This window comes from Pyxicephalus adspersus, chromosome 5 (genome assembly GCF_032062135.1).
Source record: "Pyxicephalus adspersus chromosome 5, UCB_Pads_2.0, whole genome shotgun sequence".
Classification (NCBI taxonomy): Eukaryota; Metazoa; Chordata; class Amphibia; order Anura; family Pyxicephalidae; genus Pyxicephalus; species Pyxicephalus adspersus.
The window spans coordinates 52,063,769-52,083,606 of record NC_092862.1 but is presented as its reverse complement, the minus strand read 5'-3'; the positions used below and the strand labels follow the sequence as shown (position 1 = coordinate 52,083,606).

Genomic DNA, 19,838 nt, shown 5'->3' with positions numbered 1-19,838 from the left:
GTGTGTACGTAGCTTAAGGAAGAGCTCAGCAGTGATTATCGGGTATGGCTGCAAAACACATAGTGCTGGCTCTACCCTGGTGATACAGTGTTGCAAGGCTGTGTGAATTACCAAATAGGCTAAACAGAACTGGAAATATATTGCCATGTCTACATGCATACTGTATTAACTGTGCATTTGACAGGCTGGCTATAGATTGTTTTAAATGAAGAACCATTTTCATAAAAATGTTAAAATGGTCTTACAGCTACTTATAAACTGCTATAGCAATTCACAACTAGGGGCAAAGTATTATCATGACACCGTTCTTTCCATGCTGGTCTCAGAGCTAATTTTGGAAACTAGATAGAGGAAATGAGCATGCAGCCTTTTAAAACAGAATAACTATTTTCACTTTCTTGCAAATGTAAAGAGCTCTTGCTTAAGAAGATGCTGGTTTTTGCTGGATTGATTCTACTGCAGATTATTAAAAGTAAGATACGTCTATATATAACTGAATTCCTAAAATTTTCTTCATTAATGGCTGTTAGTGTAATTCTTGATATAATTTCTGTATTTATTGATCAAAGTGGATTTACAATACACAAACTAAATTCATTATCAGGGTATAACAATGTAAAATTTCAAACATAATGCTGCTTTTATTTTTAGATGTTCTACTTGAAGATTTTGTGGATACAAAAGTATTACTCAGAAAGAGAATAACTTTGGACTGCATATATTCTATAAATGAGACTTTAATTCAGTCTTCCTGGATGAAATGGAATGGATCATCTTGGGAACCAATTGTTTCTTCTCATCAGACTTTTGGAACATATATTTCAGAAAAGTACAAGGGTAAAATGTCATTTCTTGTTGAGAATTCATCAACAGACTTCTCTTTAGCTTTGGAAAATGTCTCAGAAGAAGACGCTGGTATCTATTTGTGTACATTTACTGTCTTTCCAAAAGGTTCAGTGCAGAAAAGGATAAAGGTCCAAGCAGGTAAGACTGAGGCTTGTGTTTATTTAGGGGTGATATATAACAAAATCACAATTGTCAGATTATTCCTAATTGGAGGAAAACTTATTTTGTAATCAAAACGAGTTTTCAAAGTTTATCCATTGTAAATGGTATTTTGTTGGTTATTTTTTTTTCTTTACTTGTATTTATATGACACTGGCATAATACACAGTGCTTTACAAAGTCTATTGTCATATCACTATCTGTCCCTTAAAGGGACTCACGACCTAATGTCCCCACCATAGTCATATGTCATTAACACAGTTTAAGGCCAATTTTGACAGAAAGCCAATAACCCACCTGCATGTTTTTGGGATGTGGGAAAAAGCCTTAAGGAAACCCACTCAAACACGGGACACAGAACATACAAGCTCCTTGCAGATAATGTCCCGGCAAGGATTTGAACCGGAGACCTAGTGCTGCTTAGGCCAGAGTACCATCCTCTGAGCCAATTGTTCAAATCTTGGCTCAAAACCCATTTACCTATTGAAACTATACGTTAAAATCTCTATATAGTAATTTTTTTGGTCTTGCATAGTTTGTCAAGGTTCAACTCTTTGTCAGATTTGTGTTGCTGTCTGTTGTCTCAATGGGGAAGTTCACCTTCTCAATTTTTTCAGATGATTATTAGAGCAAAAGGGAAGGGAAAAGCATTAATTTACTGCAATAACATACATCTGAGGTTAAGAGGAAATCTTCAAATGTTGACAGTTTTGGTGGTGTGTCCTAAGAATTTGGGGAAATACCTTAATTTCCTTTGTATCTCAATGCCAAATTTTATAAAAATTGCAATCATGCAGATATATAATTGCAGAAGGGACGGGTTATGATGGAAATCATCAATGAATTTCTGTGGGAGTTATGCTATTTGGCCTGGCCAATCCAGATGGCCAAATATCCCAAACCTAGAAAAGGACAGAATGGAGATGCCAGTGCTAGAATGAGGAGAGGTGGGTTTACTTAAATACAGTTGACATTCAAAAATCCGGCAACCTTTGGGACTTGAGGAGTGCCAGGTTTTGAAAATTCCAGATTTTTGAAAGATATGCTTACCTCCACATACAGGCAAGCCTTAATATTATTATTATTATTATTATTATTAATAAACAGGATTTATAAAGGGCCAACATAGCCTTCCTCTCCTTCCAGCACCTGCAGACATCTGGCATAGTTCAAGGGAGCAGGCAGCAGGGACGTCTCAATGTGTATTTAGTGTAGCAAGCAGACCTAACAGCTGTTTCTGCAGAACAGCGCCAAAAACATCAGTGGCCAAACAGTATACTGCAGTCCCCTGTATTGAAAATGCTATCTGAAATTCATGCCTGAAAACTGAAGGAAACGCTTTATCGATGGTCGGAGTTTCGATTGTCAACTGTAATTGCGAACAGGCGAATAAGATTATTCTATTGCAATTGATACATTGCTCGTCCATTCTGCAGTAAAGAACCTGCCTGCTCATTATTTTTACATTTAGGCTTTGTTGCACTTTAAATTGTGAAGCTATGATAAGAATTATAACTCCATAACTTTCTGCTTGAAAAACAAGCTGGTATTGCAATCTGCTTTGTTTCTACCCTGCGCTCTCTTATCAATGTAATCATAATGCCATCCAATCAATACAAGGTTTTACATTTTCAGCAACGTCTTCTTTTTTACAAAGCATTATCAATGAAAAAGAAGTGTTACTGCAGCATGAATAAATGTTAATGATGCTGCTGAAAACTGACACACTGCTGAGATGAATGAGATAAGAAACAGATGGTGATGATAGATAGGATCTGGATGCAAGTTGTGAGTGCACATACTAATTGTAAATGTAGGTGTGTGTGTGTATATATAATATATATATTTCTAATGAATTTGACATTGTAAACAATGGATATATTGATACATGTACATTGTGTTAATTATCTCTCTAGATTAATTATGCTTGTAGGAGATACTGAAGTGTTTATTGTGCCCAGTGGAAATGCTCAATTTTACTGGTGTGTGTTCTGCTAAGAATATATCTGCATATGTGCTGATAGAACAGAAAGCTCACATAGACAGAATGGGCTTCTTTTATTAGGACCCCAAGGAATAGCTGTCTGTGTTGAACATAGCAGCCATTTGAATACTACTTTTTGTTTAATCTCCTATTCCACACTTGAATAAAATGAGTGATGTGACTGGCTAATATGAGCATACCATCCTTGATAAATAATGCCAAAAGTTCGATTATTACAGAAAATGAGGAGGAGTGTCAGTGGATACTGAATCAAAATATGGCCTTGGAAGGAAGTGAGTATGTATGTATACTGTGTAGGATGCTTCATAAGTTATGTTTTTTTCTAAAATTGTTTTAAAATTAAAATAGGAAAAGCAGACAGTTCAGTTTTGAGCACCAGTGCATTATTTTCGACCTGCATTTCAGACAATTGTGAAATTTACTGTGAGTTTACAACTAATGGAAAAAACACCTGAAGCACAACCCAATGTTTTGTATGCCCTCCATTATCCCTCCATCCCTTTTCCATTGGAGGGTTTATTAATAAGAAGGAGCTTAGCTACGAGAAGAGATTAGCTGAACTGAATCTGTTCTCCCTTGAGAAGAGACGTTTAAGGGGGGGGGGGGATATGATCACCCTGTATAAATATATAAATGGTCCATATAGAGAACTCTAATCCCTATTTTTCACTTAAAGGACATTAGAAAGGACAAGGGCACTTTTTGCATCTGGTGAAAAAGAAATGTTGTCTCCGGGTAAGGAAGGGATTCTTCACTGTAAGGTCTGTGAAAATGTGGAATAGTCCCCCTCAAGAAGTAGTTCTATAGATTGCTTTAGGAAAAAGCTGAATGCTTTTCTAGAAACATATAATTTAATTGGGTATTAAAGTAAAGATAACAGAGATTGTTGATCAAAGGAATATCTGATTATCTCACTAGAGCAAGAAGGATTTTTTTCCCTGTTGGAGCAATTTGTCCCAGGGTTTTCTTTTTTGCCTTCCTCTGGATCAATTATGTCTATAGGGTTTTTAAAATTTATGGTCTTTTTGTAACCCTGGCTGACTATGTAACTAATAAATCAGGCCCATTATGTTGGGTTTTTTTCTAGAGGTATTTAATGGATCCTTACTCTGCACTCAATTATAATATAGTAGTGCAATTCTGTTTAGAAGCCCTGAAAGACCAGACAAATATGATAATGCCAAGGGATGTATTTATGACAGCCTGGATGCTGCTTGGTCTCACCAAACCAGAAGATGATTGGCACTTGACTGCAGAGTGATGAATTTCCATATGGGGACAGAGCCAGAAAGAAGTGTTGCAGGCATTACTGTTTTTTTAAAAAAGCTGCTGTGCAATGGATTTAACAGAAGGTAGGATTTTAACCCTCTACACTGTAATCTCAACATTTAACCCTTCTTTCTAAAAATAACCATCGTTTACCTCTTACACTGAACCCATAAACTAAGACTTAAAGTGAACACTTAAAGTGAAACTAAAACCACCAGTTTGTGTTTCCCAAAAGAAACATAGGTTAGAAATGTTCAATAAATGTAAATGATTTTCATTCACATTTTTCGAACTACCATGTGGTCAGTGTATGCTACAGTCAAAATATGACAAGACATGATATTTCAGTGCCTCAAATGACTGGTGTTCTAGCTGGTCATGTGTGGAGCATCATGGTAACTACTGATCTTCTATTTATAGGCGGATAAGAGGGCTCAGTTCCGCTTCTACCGGATCCTCAGCATTAAACCCCCAAGCTAACCTTTAACTATTAACCTCCTGGGCGGTTTAGTTCTGTCCGGAATTTTATGTATAAAAGCATACATTGTCTTTCATGAAAGTTTATTTTACATTGTAGGCATATAATTCTTGGGCATAACTCACTGAAATATATCCAATATTTAATAAGTTTAATAATAAACATAAAAAAAAACAATAACTTGTTAAAACAAGGGTGCAAAAAAAAAAATGAAACCTGGTATATATCTGTTCAGTAGCCTATATAATATAATGATTACTTTGTATTGGATTCAATAGTTATTTTGTATTGAATCCAATACAAAATAATTTGAAATTCTCGCCACACTCCCTACACACACCGATGCATGAACCAACGTCACCGAGAACGTCCCGGGGCACAGATTGGAGGAAGTGGACAGGCAGGACACTGGAGGACACAGATGGGACCAGGTAATTCTTTATTTTTTATGTATTTAGCTACCCCGAGTTTGGCTTTTTTTACCCCAAGCCACACTTGGGGTTACCGCCAGGGAGGTTAAAGCAAAGCTAAACCCTTCTACTATTTTCAGTAAAAAAACCACAAAAAAACCCCCAAGAACCTATAATTTTGTCCCTGCTAGATGGCCTTGTATGTTCAAAAATTACATTGTTTTGCTTATCTCCCCTGTCGCGAAGGACAGTTCCATCCTGCTTTTACCCTACCCTTAATGCCGTCCTGGATGTACCTTAAATTCTCTAGGAATACTAATACCCTTTCCCGCAGGAGAGATTCATTCATCAATTAGTACTGGTGACTTCCTAGAACAGAGGTAGGCAAACTCTGGCCTTTAGGCCGGATAAGGTCTAGCCAGTATTCCAGTCCGGACTAACATCACCCCCCTAGTTATTTATGGTTGGATCCGGTTTAATTGAATTGTCGCGAGTTCCTGCGATATCATCGAGTTCCTGCACAGTAACCCCAATTACTATGCCTAAAGAGCAGAAGCAACGCACAGCTACCAGTCTCCGGAAGGTTGACTTCGAACGTCGTGTCTTCAACCCCAAATGGACTGACGAAATATTCTTTGTCCAATGCGGCAACAAAGCAGTCAAGGAAGAAGGCCACTACGTCTGTTGTGGTGAAGTTAGTGAACGCAGTGCTTGCTCGTCCTCTCAACCACCACATCTTCAAGCACATGTGTGAAGCTGCAGAGGCTGATTACGGCGATCTGCTTTACAACACTGAGGTTCGCTGGCTCAGTCGTGGCCTAGATCGTTTCCTTCGTCAGTGAGAGGGGCCTCAAGTTCTCTGACGAGGTTTGGCTCTGTTGGTTCGGCTTCCTCACTGATATCAGCTCTTACCTTAACAAACTTAACCTGAAGCTTCAAGGACATGACATGCTCATCATTAACATGAAAGCCCACCTGCGAGCATTATAAGAGAGGCTGATTCTATGGGAGAAAAATCTGTATAAGGGCGACTGTCCATTTCCCGCCCTTCACCCAGTGTGATACAGCCCTCGTTGACACCAAAGAATGCATCAGTGTTCTGTCAACCCTACAGAATGAATTCTCTTCGAGCTTCACTGATGTGCGTTCTTATTTGCAAGAATTCAAGATTGTCAGCACTCCTTTTGACTTTCCCTATGACAACGCCCCTCTGATGTGCAATTGGAGTTGATTGAGCTGCAGAGTTTGGACGCTCTCTTGTCCAAGTTTACTTCTTGCACAACTCTCTGACTTCTACCATTAGCTGCCACATGCTCAGTTTCCAATGTTGTTAGCCTGTGCCAAGCGTGTGATCAAAATGTTTGGCAGCACTTATTCGTCCGAGCAGCTGTTCTCCAAGATGGGGTTTTGTAAGAACAAGCTGGGCTCTCAGCTCACTGATAATCACCTTAATGACATTCAGTTGCTTAACTCCTCACCATTAGAACCTGATATTGTATCTGTCTCTAAAAACATGCAACATTATGTTTCCCATTGATCGTACTGTATTTTTAAATAAAAAACTTTTCCTTGGACTCCATGTTTCTTCTGGCCTAGTGTGCCTTCTTGACCTCCTGAAATGGCCTAGTAGTCCAAAAAAATTGCCGACCCCTGCCTTAGAACTGGCAGTAAGGAGCAATCTTGTTTTGAGGGTAGCTGATATGAGGCCAACTAAGAGAGGAACACCAGAAATGCTTACCTATGGGTATAAATAAATTATCTACCAAGCCACACCCCAAAAGTAATAGTACCAAAACCACAAAAAAAAGGAGGCTTTTTAGGCTGAACACAATATTATTTTAACAAAATAACATAAATAAAATTTTACACATTTATTGCACATTAAATATTAACATAGCTAAGTCCACAAAAGACTCTTGTTATACATTCTACATAACCTCTATCTTGAGATACAATAAACATGTTCACCATGAAAACCTCCAGGCCCAACACGTTTCGCATAATTAAATATGCTTCTTCAGTAGCACGCTATCTCTGGAGGAATCATACAGCTATTACCAGAAAAAAACATTAAAAACATGCTTATCTATCCTAATGATCTCTCAGGGAAGGAAGGTGATCCAGAGCCAACAGCAAGGGAGAAGAGAATAAGGAAAAGATCCAGGAAGCAGGCACATAGCCTAAATAGGCTGTATACTAATCTTGAAGTAATGGTGGATCCACAGAAGCAACAATAAGTGCCAACAGTTCCAAATAGCATTGATAATAGATTAATTATTGTAATACTAGAAGTGCAGCTCTGTAAAGATATCAGTGATACATTTATGTATACAGCAGCTTTATGTATTTATTCTTGTGGATAGGTAACTATAGGTGGTACACCGGTCAATCAATTAACTGAGTAGCAGTATCAAACTTTTTAGAAAGTTTGTTCAATGTGTTTTTTTTGTATAAAATGTATAATTTCTAAAAGCTTCTACACTACTTTTTTTAATATGATAAGTTTTCTACCAATAAATTGTGTGCTACTATTTTATCTGTATAGTTTATGCCATGTTTAACTAGATTTATGTCAGTATTCCCCCGTATATTATGTATAGATATCATCCCCTAGAATCAATGTATTCATTTCATCTGATGCCTGTTGGAAACAGCATTAACTTTCAGTGGAGTATTTAGGGGTCATATTTCAGGCCTGTTATATTCTGAATATGGGGGGTAATGGCAGCAGAGAGTTCCATGATACAGTCATTTAGATTTCATATGCTTCAGCACAGTGTAAGAAATGCCGTTTTTAATGCCTTCCCTTGTCATGCATTTAGGCACATGATTTACGGTATTTCTTGAAAACCCCATTTAAAAGTACATCCCTGTATTTTACTATCTTTATTCACACCACAGTCACCTATTGGTATATTTTATCTTATGGCTTCTTTTTTTATATTGCAATGTTTATATAATTCATAGAACTCTACAGAGATAGTTTCGATTCACATGAGTACTTTTGACATGAAGTTAAAAACTGTGTGAAAATAAGTTTATTCGTAAGTTTATGTAGCTGAAAATAACCCATATTTACACAAGTACAACATACAAACAGAAGGCAGATACTGTCTTGTTGGAAACTAAACTAAGAACCCAGCACTAATAACAAAATGAATAATAATAAATGAATAATGTGCAAAACATCTGGTTGCCACTTGTTATAAGGGTTGATTTAACGAAGGAAAAGGGCATGTAATGAGTTGCTTTGGAAAGTAAGTATTCACTTAGTTTAGGGGATTCTGTGTTCTACTTAGAATACCTAATAATATTAATAATTGAATATACTGTAAATAGGATCAAGCGTTCTAAAACATAAAACTAATCATATTCCAGTACTCTGGGTCCAGGAACCACACACAATTGTCATTTTATCTATCAGACAGCAGTGAATTTATATAAGGAAGAGAATGTTACATTTATTGTCAGGTGGAGTAATGTAATCATTTTTTGGGTAGTAAATCTCTGTAAATTTTACCCTTCTTTCATCTTTCGGTCCGCATGTACAAGATTAGTCTGTTTCAAGTAATATTTAGATAACATAATATCAATGTTTGGAATGATATTGCTTGCATTGATGTTTGCTGACCTGTAATTGTTGTAACAAGGAGACGTGGGGGACAAACACTACAAAGCAGAAAGCAAAGTTTCATCTGTATTGTAGAAAAATTGCTGCCTTCTTTGCTAATACAAAACCTACCAGTTATACATAGAAAAACACTATAGATTCCTCTTACAAGGAATTGAGGTCTTAGAATCTTTACTACAAACTTTCCAGGTCATTGCCAGTAATACATACTTTCCATGCTTTACCATAAAACCTTTGGACCATTTAATTACCTAACAATTTATATTGGGTTTCCCGGTGCAGCAAATTGTGAATCCCAACCTAGTATGGAGGGGTTGAATTTGCTTTTTTTTATTACTTGTTGATTCAGTAGTAGAAGAAGAGAACTTACACCTACAAAATGTATTGCACTAAGTTGAGAATGTTTGGAACTAATAACGTAGAAACATAAGTAAAGCTGATCTTGGAGTCCTCTAGAGTAGATAAAACCCAGTATCAATAGAGATGTACCCAACTTTTAATCTCCCAAAAACGTTTATCATTATATTTATTCCCCTGAATGTTGTGTATAAATATAATCCACTGGAATCAATGCATTAATTTCATCTGATGCCTGTTGGAAGCATATTAACTTTCAGCAGAGTATTTAGGGAAGATACATTTTAGCAATGTTATATTTTGAATATAGAGAGTCATGGCAGCACAGAGTTCCATGATACAGTCCTTTAGATTCACCAAAGAATAAAAGAATCTACATCCTAATAGCATTTCACCATCCCCAAAACATTTACATTACACTAATTTTCACAATTCCTAATAAAGCAATAATACATTTTTTATTAACCCGTGATGAAAAAAATATTCAGGTGGCATTGGTCAGGTTTAGTGGTGGTTAAAAATAGTTATTGTTTTAACCTCTGTATTGGTGAACATAACAGTTTAGGCTGCTCAAAGAAAAGTAGCATTGAAAACCTTATTACGAACATACTAGTTTTGTTTACTGTCTGCCAATACTATAGATCACTGATTTGAAAATAAGTATTTGGTTCCTGCTGCCCTCTTGTCTATTATATAACAGAACCACATTCTCCATCATAATGAGTTGTCAGTTGATGTTTAAAATCAGAAATGATCTTCAATGCACTTTCATAAATCACAGAGATGTCACATCCTAACAGTTATCGGACAATACAGAAAAAGAAACAAACCAGACGTTTTAGCCAGAACTACATTCTCCATCCTGATGAGTTGTCTGTTGATGTTTTTTAAAATATTATTGGGTTCAATTGTTTAGCTGGTCAATGTGAAATCCTGAGGGAGAACTTATTTTTGCATATGTCAGCAAGAGTAATATTTATAAAATATCCCATTAGGGCAAATTGTTCAAAAATAAGAAATGTCAGTGCGGGTGTTTCGAATATATCAATTAATTGGTACTCAATGAGTCAATAAGTTCTCTACAAATTTGAGATGCTCAGAGAGACTTGACACAGGCAGACTGCATTCATTTTGGAATAAATGTAAGGAGATCACTTGCAATGCAACCTTTGAGTGTTATGTATTTATTTCTACGTAGCAGGACCTAAGCTTTAATGCACAACCTATAACTTTTTTCTTCTTGACACTAATCACTCTTAAACCACAGTGCTGATGGTTATGGAAATAAAAAAATGAAGAATTTCAGCTACCTATACCTTTACTGTTACTAAATAAATTTACAGTATCTCAAGCCTCTGGAAGTAGAATTAATTCCACAGAGTTTGATGAAAGGCAAAGAATTACAATTTTAAATTAACACACAGAAAAATAAATACCGTAAATAAAAATATTCTTTCCACAAAAGTTAGCCGTAAAGCCGCAATGTTGTGGCCCCTCTTCTTCAACATGTCATAATAAGTGTAATATTCGACATGAGCTGTACATCATGCTGCAGTAAAACAAAGATTTTATAGGCACTGTTGTTCTTTTTTTTCTCCTTCTACAAAATACATTTTAGGATAATGTAGTTTGAAAACAATAATTGGATGCATTTCCAGAAGGAAATTGAATTTATAAGGCATACCATCAACAATGATTAAAATGGTTAGGTGTAAATTGCAGATGCTGTACAATTACCCAAAACAAAAGGGATTGTTTTAATTATAGAAAAAAATAAATACATTGGAATGTTAACCTTCTGAGCATCTAGAATAAACTGATAAATGAATGCCTTTGGCACATCGTTAATTAAACATGGCTTTTCTGGAAATTATTCTAGTGGGTATATTAGTTACAGCACATGAAGGCTGATCCTAACCAAGGCTTTTTCCTTCAGAAGTCACCTTTACCCATTTAACATTGTAGCAGCAGAAACAATTCATATACTGTCCCTCCTCCAAATTTTTATTGAGGACTCTATCTAATGGGTCACATTAAATACTATTTAGTTTTATGTGTTCTATAAAGTTTTAGACCTATAGCAGGAAATAATGTTTTTCTCAGGCCTGCTTGTATGTATTGCAGTTCTCTCCCAATGCACCTAAGATTGGTTTAGGTCTTGCTCAACTGCTGTGGACTGTGTATAGTCCATTTCCTGACACATTTCAAAATAACAATGGTAAACCTGTGCTTAAAAACTTCAATTGCCTCACCATCCTTCCCCCAGGTAAGGAATATATTCCTTGTTTTTCTTAGGGGTGATGTAACAGAATTACTTATTCCCTATTTCTTTTATCCACAACATTTATTGGTCTGGTCATCCTGTTTTATTTCAAGCACTGAACTAGGAGTAGGCTTCTTTACCTGTTGCACATCCACCAGTGGAGGGTCTCAGGGCTAAAATGGATGCACAAATACATGTGCATCAAGTTGTGCATATTTTTTTCTGATCCACAACCACGTCTTAATTTAGCCGTCTTTCTCACCATGTCCATGACCATGCCTTCTGCCAGCCTGTTTATAACCATGTCCTCTGCCATCCACCTACCCTGACCACAGCCAGTCTTTGACTTGTTCTGCTGTCTTTTCCTAAGCTGTAGCCTCCTGTTCCTGTTTGCCCCTGGTGGTGAGAGGCTTGGGGGCCATGACCTCTTGTCATTCTGCAGAAAAGATATTAGGTTACCATCCCATAACCCCTCGTTGGGGGTATGTAGTGTCATTTAGACTCTGCAACCAAAGTAATCCTGCATCACAATGTCCACCATCATCATGTACAATGGAGGGGGTAGTCCTTCTTTGCACCTGGTGACCTAAATGAGAGTGGTGGTAAAACAACACATCCAATATCAACAAGGAAATTGGCTTTGGGGGACCGATTGTTACAGCAAAGAGAGGAAAAACTGTGTGGCCACAAGTTAGGAAAGTTAATATTCTCAGGTTAATCATCCCCTAGAACATCTATCTATTCCTTTTTTTTTTTTTTTTTTTTTTTTGCAGCAGAATATTACCTGCAGATATGCAACACAATACAAACATTTACCATCAATCAAACATAAAAGAATAAAATAAAAGAAACCACATTTTATTTTGCAGATAGCAATAATTACGTTTTAGTACACTAATTTGCAATTATGTCCAAAGAATAAACAGGTCTTACTTACCAAATACAACTTAACTAATTCTGTACAATATCTTCAAGGAAGTCTTCATTGGTATTTTAAGATCTGGGATCAACTACTACTACAACTACAAGAAATGCTCTGGGGTTTTTCTTTAAAGCTTACTAGCCTATACCCTGTATATGTCCTATAAACTGTTACCAGTAAATCATTTTTAGTTATTTCAAAGTTCATATTTTTTTTATTTCATTATGGGACTTATCAAAACAGTCTGCATGAGAATTAATGGAAGATAAGCACTTGTAAAACCTGTTTACTGTTAAGTATATTTTTGACCACATATATAAAAGTGTTATTTTATTATTTTATAGATGGCTTTGGTGAAATAATTCCATCAACTAAAACAACATTTACAGAAAATTCAAATATTATTTTGACCTTCCAGTATACTTTGAAAGGAAATGTGAATAATATGACCTTAGAAAAATGTACAGATGGGAAGGTGGACACTATCGCATACTGTGAACTTACAATGCATAGAAGAAAACAGCTGAGTTATGGTTTTGATTATTCAAAGCACAGCCTTGTGAATTGTTCAGACCTTCAGACCATCACCCTCAGCATCCAGAAAGCATCTAAAAAAGATGAAGGTTTCTACAGATGCCACTTTTATACAGAGGAAATGGATCAAGCTGTTGTAGTAGAAATGCTCCTAAAGCCAGGTAAGAAAGACAATGTGAACACTAGGGCATTCATGCTGTGCTGCCCTAATGTAGTTCTTAACATCAATAAAGAAAAGAAGGAAATCTTTGCAGCAGAGTTGGTGTTTCTGACCTTGTACCACACAATGTTTGCTCAAATGGCCTTTTCTACGTCAATAAATGTCAATCATGATGTGCAGCTAGCCCAATGAAAATCGTCAGAAATACTCATCCATTTTTCTAATGATGCTCTACTTGGTATTTATATTAATAAATAAAATCATGTAAAAGCAAGGAAATTTATTCTTTGCAGCACTTGAAAAACTAGTCATTTTTAAAAAAAAGTACCATTCAAGGAAGTTGTTGTCTTTTTAAACCTATTTGAACAGACAAACATAGTTTTTCATTTTAGTGCCTAGAAATAAAGGTGATATATATGTGAACAAATGTTTGGGTGAATTAACCTTTGAATGCATTTTTTTCTATCCCTCATTTTGACACGTTATAGAAAATGTTCCCCTGTTGATGGTTTGCTTCCAAATCTGTTCTATCTGCCACTAAAACAATGTACAGACATTATAAACACATCTAAGAAAGGTGAAACTTCCAACCACAGTGCTCATCATCCTTCTTCTTTTACATTCCATTGAGCAGAGTAGCAAATTACACACAGTTTGCCATCACTTGTCAAAGGTTTAATCATAATCTCACATTTCATATTAATAAATCTAAACCTAAACCATATAAATTGTAAATGTCCTTGTTCATGGATACACGTTGCTATATTTCACTTCTTGTTTGTAAATGATGGGCTGTCAGCCCAGGAAGGGTCCTTGATATGTGTAATAGCCTTGATGTGTACATTAATTCATGGTTCTGTTTATCCACTGATATTTCCATGCAAATACGAAGTGTTCCCTGAGAGTATGTTTTTCTATATAACCTTGCAGTACATTTTATTGCTGGTAGGTATAGTCTTTTCCAAGGTTTCATTGAACTTGTTTCCAGCTGGTGACTTTTTAGCACATACACTGTAACCCCATTTTTTTTTGAAAGAACAAACACTGTGGAATTAACTTTTATTTTCACCTCTGGTATTATGTATACTTTTCTTTATTACCTTTCTGTGTTGACGTACGTCCCTGCCAGCATGTCCAGTGACTTCAAGTTGCTAATATTGACTTTCAGTATTTGTCTATGTTCCCTCCGGATTCCATAGTATGTAACTAAAGCATATAGATGTCAGAGCAGTTTCAACAAGTGGCAGGACCAAATAAGCAGATGTTGGGGGTAACATAACCATTTGTTGTCAACTTAGGAAATATTACTGATTTTGAAGACTCTTTCTAATGTCAGGCACATCTTCATGCTGTCAGTTTTCTGCTTTTGTAACAAAAAATAGCTTGAAACTGGAAATTATTTGATTTCCACCATAAACAGTGATTGGGATAGGAATGGAGGAAGAACTTAGCATTGGACATTTGGGGAGTATAGTACAAACTTGAATCGTTTACAAATCTGTTTTAGCATTTTGTGATAGCCTTATTTTAGAAATATTAATTTATTAATGAATGGTAATACATTTGAAATGCTATTTTGTTTGTGCTTTTCTTCTTAATCTATAGTACAGTAATTTTTCAGTGGCACAAACACATGATTTTGCCCACAAAATTACAGAGAAAAACAGATTTCAATGCATTTAATTTAATTATAAATATAACTTGTACAGAGAGCTGCTCTTGTGTCCCTTATAGTCTTCTGTCTCTCCAGTCTCCAGTGCTAGCTTGTACAGATTTTTGGTATGGCAATTTTAGTTATGCATTTCATACCTTTTTTTATACCTCTACCACTCTCCATTTCTGTAAATGTTCTACATCTGGTAAATTCTATCTTAAGGTCTAACCTCAAATCTGAACAGGCTTCCCATTATTTAGTTTCTACATGACTTACACAGGCTACAAGAGGAATTTCATGCTAACCACAGAACTTGGTGTTTGGTTAGGCCTTGTTCACCTAAGCTTGAGCTTGTGTACGAACTTGTGGATGTACAGAAAGCTTTTGTAAAACTTTCAGCAAAATCTCACAAATAATTTAACCAGTTTTAAAGGACGTATCAGTTTTTATTTTAAGAACACCTTAAACATGCTTCTTTTTCTGTGGTCTGGTCCAGTCCTTCCTTTATTTCTCCAGAAGCAGCTGAGGAGTGGTGCTTACATAATGATAAGTAAATGCCACCCTCTCTGGAATACTGTAAACCTATGTGTGTGTCAGGGATTAGATCACTTGAAAAAGGGTTCATTGCGCTCATTATAGCTCAACCTGAAGAGGACCAGCAGTTCTGAATAGAGGAAGAGCATACAGGTATACAGCTGGTGCATGGTGGGATAAATAAAGGTATATTTATTTTAAAAGTAGAGGGCAGTTCACAACACATCTCCAGACACAAATCCACTGATGCGTTTCATATCTCCCTCATTAAATCTATGGGTAAAACATGTCAGGGGATTTATGTACTAACCTGCATTTATATTCTCTTTGCAGTCACCAGGTTACCAGATCATTTTATTAACCTCCCTAGCGGTAAGCCCGAGTGTGACTCGGAGTAGAAAAAAATTGCTGAAAGCGGTAACACCCGAGTCACACTCAGGGTAGGTAATCCTATGGGAAGTAATAGTAAATACAGCCTTACCTGATCCGCCGGCGTCCTGTGTTGTCCATCGCCACAATCTCTGTCCTCTTCCTTCTTCCTCCAGCTGGCTTCTGCACCCGATGAGTCACCGGGGAGTTCATGTTGCCGGTGGGGCGGGAAATTCAAAATCCATTTGTATTGCAATACAAAAAAACTGTATTGAATGCATTACATTGGATTTATATGTGTAAAAGCAGTACATTGTTTTCAAGAACATTTATTTTACAGTACATATAATAGTAAAAGTATAATATGTATTTCTTTTTTAAAATTTAAAAAAAAAATTAAATTTTTTTTTCAATATATAAATTTTTTTAAATTTACTTAATTTATTATTTTTACATGATTTTGTGTTTCAAACTTTATTATACTCATGCTATTATATTATACTGTAAAATAAATTTTCATGAAAAACAATGTACTGCTTTTAGACACATAAATCCGGAAAAAAATTAACCACTAGGGAGGTTAAGTATAAAGAGCCCATGGAAGAAAAAGTTAAATGTTGCTGTTTATTATTTGTTTGATAGTATTCAAGAAGTCAATCAATGAAAAGTTTGTTTGGTAAGTAAATAGTTAGCATGGCAAATGAGCAGACTTTTTTAATGTGAATCCTTAAAGACTATGTGTAGTAAAAAATGTGTTTTTAGTTTTGTATAGAGCAGGGAAAGTTTAAAACCTAAAAGTTTTGCTGTCTGCACCCCACTAGGCAAATTTACCTTAACTCCCTGTCGTTATGATGTGACTGTTTCATTCTAGAGAGTTTTCCTTAAAACAGGTGTCCCCATTTTAAGATTTCCCCTCACATCAAGACATCAAGGTTTTAGGGTTGAGGAATTTGCACAGGACTCCAATCTTCTCCAGGGCCCAAATTGACAGAATAGCAGGAGTGCAGTTTGCTGGAATCCTGTGCATTTGGGGCCCATATTTGCATAGATTTTCCCCTGTTTTCTCATATGTAACTGTTAACTAAGTGAAATCACAGCAATTAGTTCCAGTTATACACAAGCACATTTGTTTTCTCATATTGGAAAAAAATTCCTGCGGATAATTGGAACCAGCTGCTGTGATTTCACTTGTCTAACAATTACACTGTTCCCAAGCATGTTTACCCAAATTACTGTTTCCAAAAGCACTTTCATTTGCCTCGGAACTTGAATTTAGAGCTTTGATTACTCAAATTCTGAGTTCCAATCTGAAGTTGGAAAAGCTCAAATCTGAGTTGGAATTGACTATGATCAGAATTATCTGACCACTACTAGTCATTAGGCATAAAAAAAATGTCTCCACAGTGGGAACAGCAATAAAAAACTCAGAGAGTCTAACCACTTACCAATTAACTTAAAACTACAGAAAAAAAATGTTGCCTATATATATACATTTTAAAGCTAAATATACCATACAGTATGATGATTTCTTTAACATAAGCCAAATACTTTAATACAAGAACATAATAAACAAATCAATAAAGGTTTTCATTTTTTTGTAGTTTATATGTTGTTATTTTTTTCACTAGTACATTTTACAAAAACATGTTTCCAGCAGTATGTATTTATAGCATGCAGTCTCCGTGGAGTTCTTACAATTTTGCTAAAATCATCACAGGGCAATAACATGCTTATTTACTTCTTTAACAGAGAGATGTTTTTAATAGCTGATCTCAATACTAAAATACTTCAAGCTGATTGCTGTTTAATTGAATTTATAATCTGTTTATTTGTTGAAGTTTTGTGAATGTAATCAGCCTAAAGTATGTATTATTATCAATATATGTTGATCTGAGACCTATTACTGTGTACAGAAGGTAACTGCCTCTGTACATGACAGCAGCTAAATTTACTCATTACATAGTCTGTGCTGTGCTTCCTGCTCAGTGTGGCATTAAGAGGCTGTTATATAATTATTGTTTAAGGACAAAGAGTTGTTGGCCTTGTTGCCATATTGTACCTAACAGTAAATAAGAGTATTATTTTTATCCAGTATTTATATTGTGCCAACATATTGCACACCACTTTACAAAGTCCATAGTCATGGTCACTAGCTGTCCCTCAAAAGGGCTCACAATCTAATGTCATATATCACAATCCATGGTCATATGTCATTAACACAATCTAAGGTCAATTGGGGGGGGGGGGACTAATTAACCTAACACCATGTTTTTTAAATACTTTATAAGATTTTCCCCAAAGCCCAATTAAACTTTAGGGTGACATATGTCATATACATATAAACCAAATGTATCAGTCCACATACCTTGTTATTAAATAGTTATTCAATGTAGAAATGTTTCATTTTGGAAAGATAAAAAGTCATTTTTTTTACATTCAATTATTCTATTTTCTTTTTCAGGAATTGCTTCACTTTCTACAGTCCTTGTCATGTACGGATCATCTTTGCTTGCTATCATAGTAATCCTTGGTACTGCATTAATATGTATATTAAGGTAAGATTTAGGATGTACTATAGTATGAAAACTAAGGAGTACAGTTATAACAGTATAGAATATAGTATTGAATAAAAAAAAGGGATATTACAACATTCATGGATGCCCAGCTGACAAAATGTTTCTTAGAGTGCATCCACTGGATAGTATTAGCAATTATACCTATTTCATGTGACCATTTCTTTACTCATATTTCCGTCAATTAACTCTTGTTCAGATGCGCTATGTACAAAGATGTATTTGATTATGGACAGCCATAAATGCAGTTTGTTTGCTATTCGCCATGCTTCACAGTTACGATGAAAATTTTGTGCAGGTTTGCCCTCTTTTTTTTCCACGGTGTCATTTGCAAAACTGAGAAGCAGTAGGAGTAGTTTTAGGGAGCGAATGTTTCCCTAAAGATGTATTTCAAAATGAACGCTTTTTATCGTTCATTTTATTGTTGACATATGAACTAATATTACTAATTGCTAGGACTTGACACATTTAAAAGTCCATAGCAAATTATCTACGTTTCTTATTTTACTTTACTTGATGATTCATGCAGAAGAGTCACACCTATGAACTGTATTTAATGTATTCTATCTACAATTTGCTCAAGTCTGTACTGATAACCATCCAGACCTAACTATGTAGACATTTTAAGGTTTAAATCTTTACTTTTTATATTGTATGGCCTTTTCTATGGCCACTTCACCCAGAAGTTTGTAAAACAAATATAGTGAATGGGCATAGACCACATTGGTAACTGGCACCTAGAGCTGGGTATAGTGCATCGACAATGCACCCAGAAGTGTGTAATACAAATAAAGTGAATGGAGTACTGACAGGCAGCAGGAGAAGGCGGTGGGCCCTGAGAAGGAGCCGGGACCGCATTGGTAACTGGCATCTAGAGCTGGGTGTAGTGTATCAACATTGCACCCAGAAATGTGTAATACAATTATAGTGAATGGCATACTGACAGGCAGCAGCAGCCTGAGGAGGTGGTGGGTGCTGAGTAGGAGCAGGGACCACATTGGTAACTGGCATCCAGAGCTGGATGTAGTGCATCGACAATGCCACCCAGAAGTATGTATTACAATTATAGTGAATAGAGTACTGACTGGCGGCAGCAGCAGGAGGAGGCTGTGGGTCCTTAGACGGAGTGTGGACCCCATTAGTAACTGGCATCTAGAGCTGGGTGTAGTGCATCGTCAATGCCACCCCTAAGTGTGTAATACAATTTAAGTGAATGGAGTACTGACAGGCAGCAGCAAAACAGGCAGGAGGAGGCGGTGGGCCCTGAGACGGAGCATGGACTGCATTGGTAACTGGCATCTAGAGCTGGGTGTAGTCCATCATCAATGCCACCCAGAAGTGTGTAATACAAATATCTGAAATGTTTAAGTAAACGTAGGAGGGCCAGACCAAGATGTTTTGTGCGCCAGCACTGTTGCTGTGGTTCCGGAAGCGGTAGGAAGATAGACGATATTGCTAGTTTGCATCATGAAGTGGATGACATGAATGCCAACCCTCAATCCTACAATACTTAGCTGAAAAATTAGGCAAAGGCTATGGTACCTATCAGTGTGGCAGTACTGGGGGTTTTCATCTGCAGTTTGTTGGCCTCCCGCAAAGCAGCAGAAATTTAAAGTATATTGCTAGCTGGCACAATGGCAAGCATGACATTGGCGATGAATGCCACCCCTGTAC

General features: G+C 36.3%; 1 protein-coding gene across 1 annotated transcript in view; it reads left to right on the top strand.

Moving 5' to 3' along the window:
* The first annotated feature begins 350 nt into the window (after positions 1-350).
* The window catches only part of CD226 (CD226 molecule), a 31,060-nt gene continuing 11,572 nt past the window's right edge, over positions 351-19,838 (top strand). The window contains exons 1-4 of the mRNA XM_072411500.1: positions 351-472; positions 652-984; positions 12,685-13,035; positions 18,053-18,146. Of these exons, the coding sequence (XP_072267601.1) occupies positions 430-472; positions 652-984; positions 12,685-13,035; positions 18,053-18,146 (821 nt within the window). The 5' untranslated portion in view covers positions 351-429. The remainder of the gene's footprint in view (positions 473-651; positions 985-12,684; positions 13,036-18,052; positions 18,147-19,838) is intronic.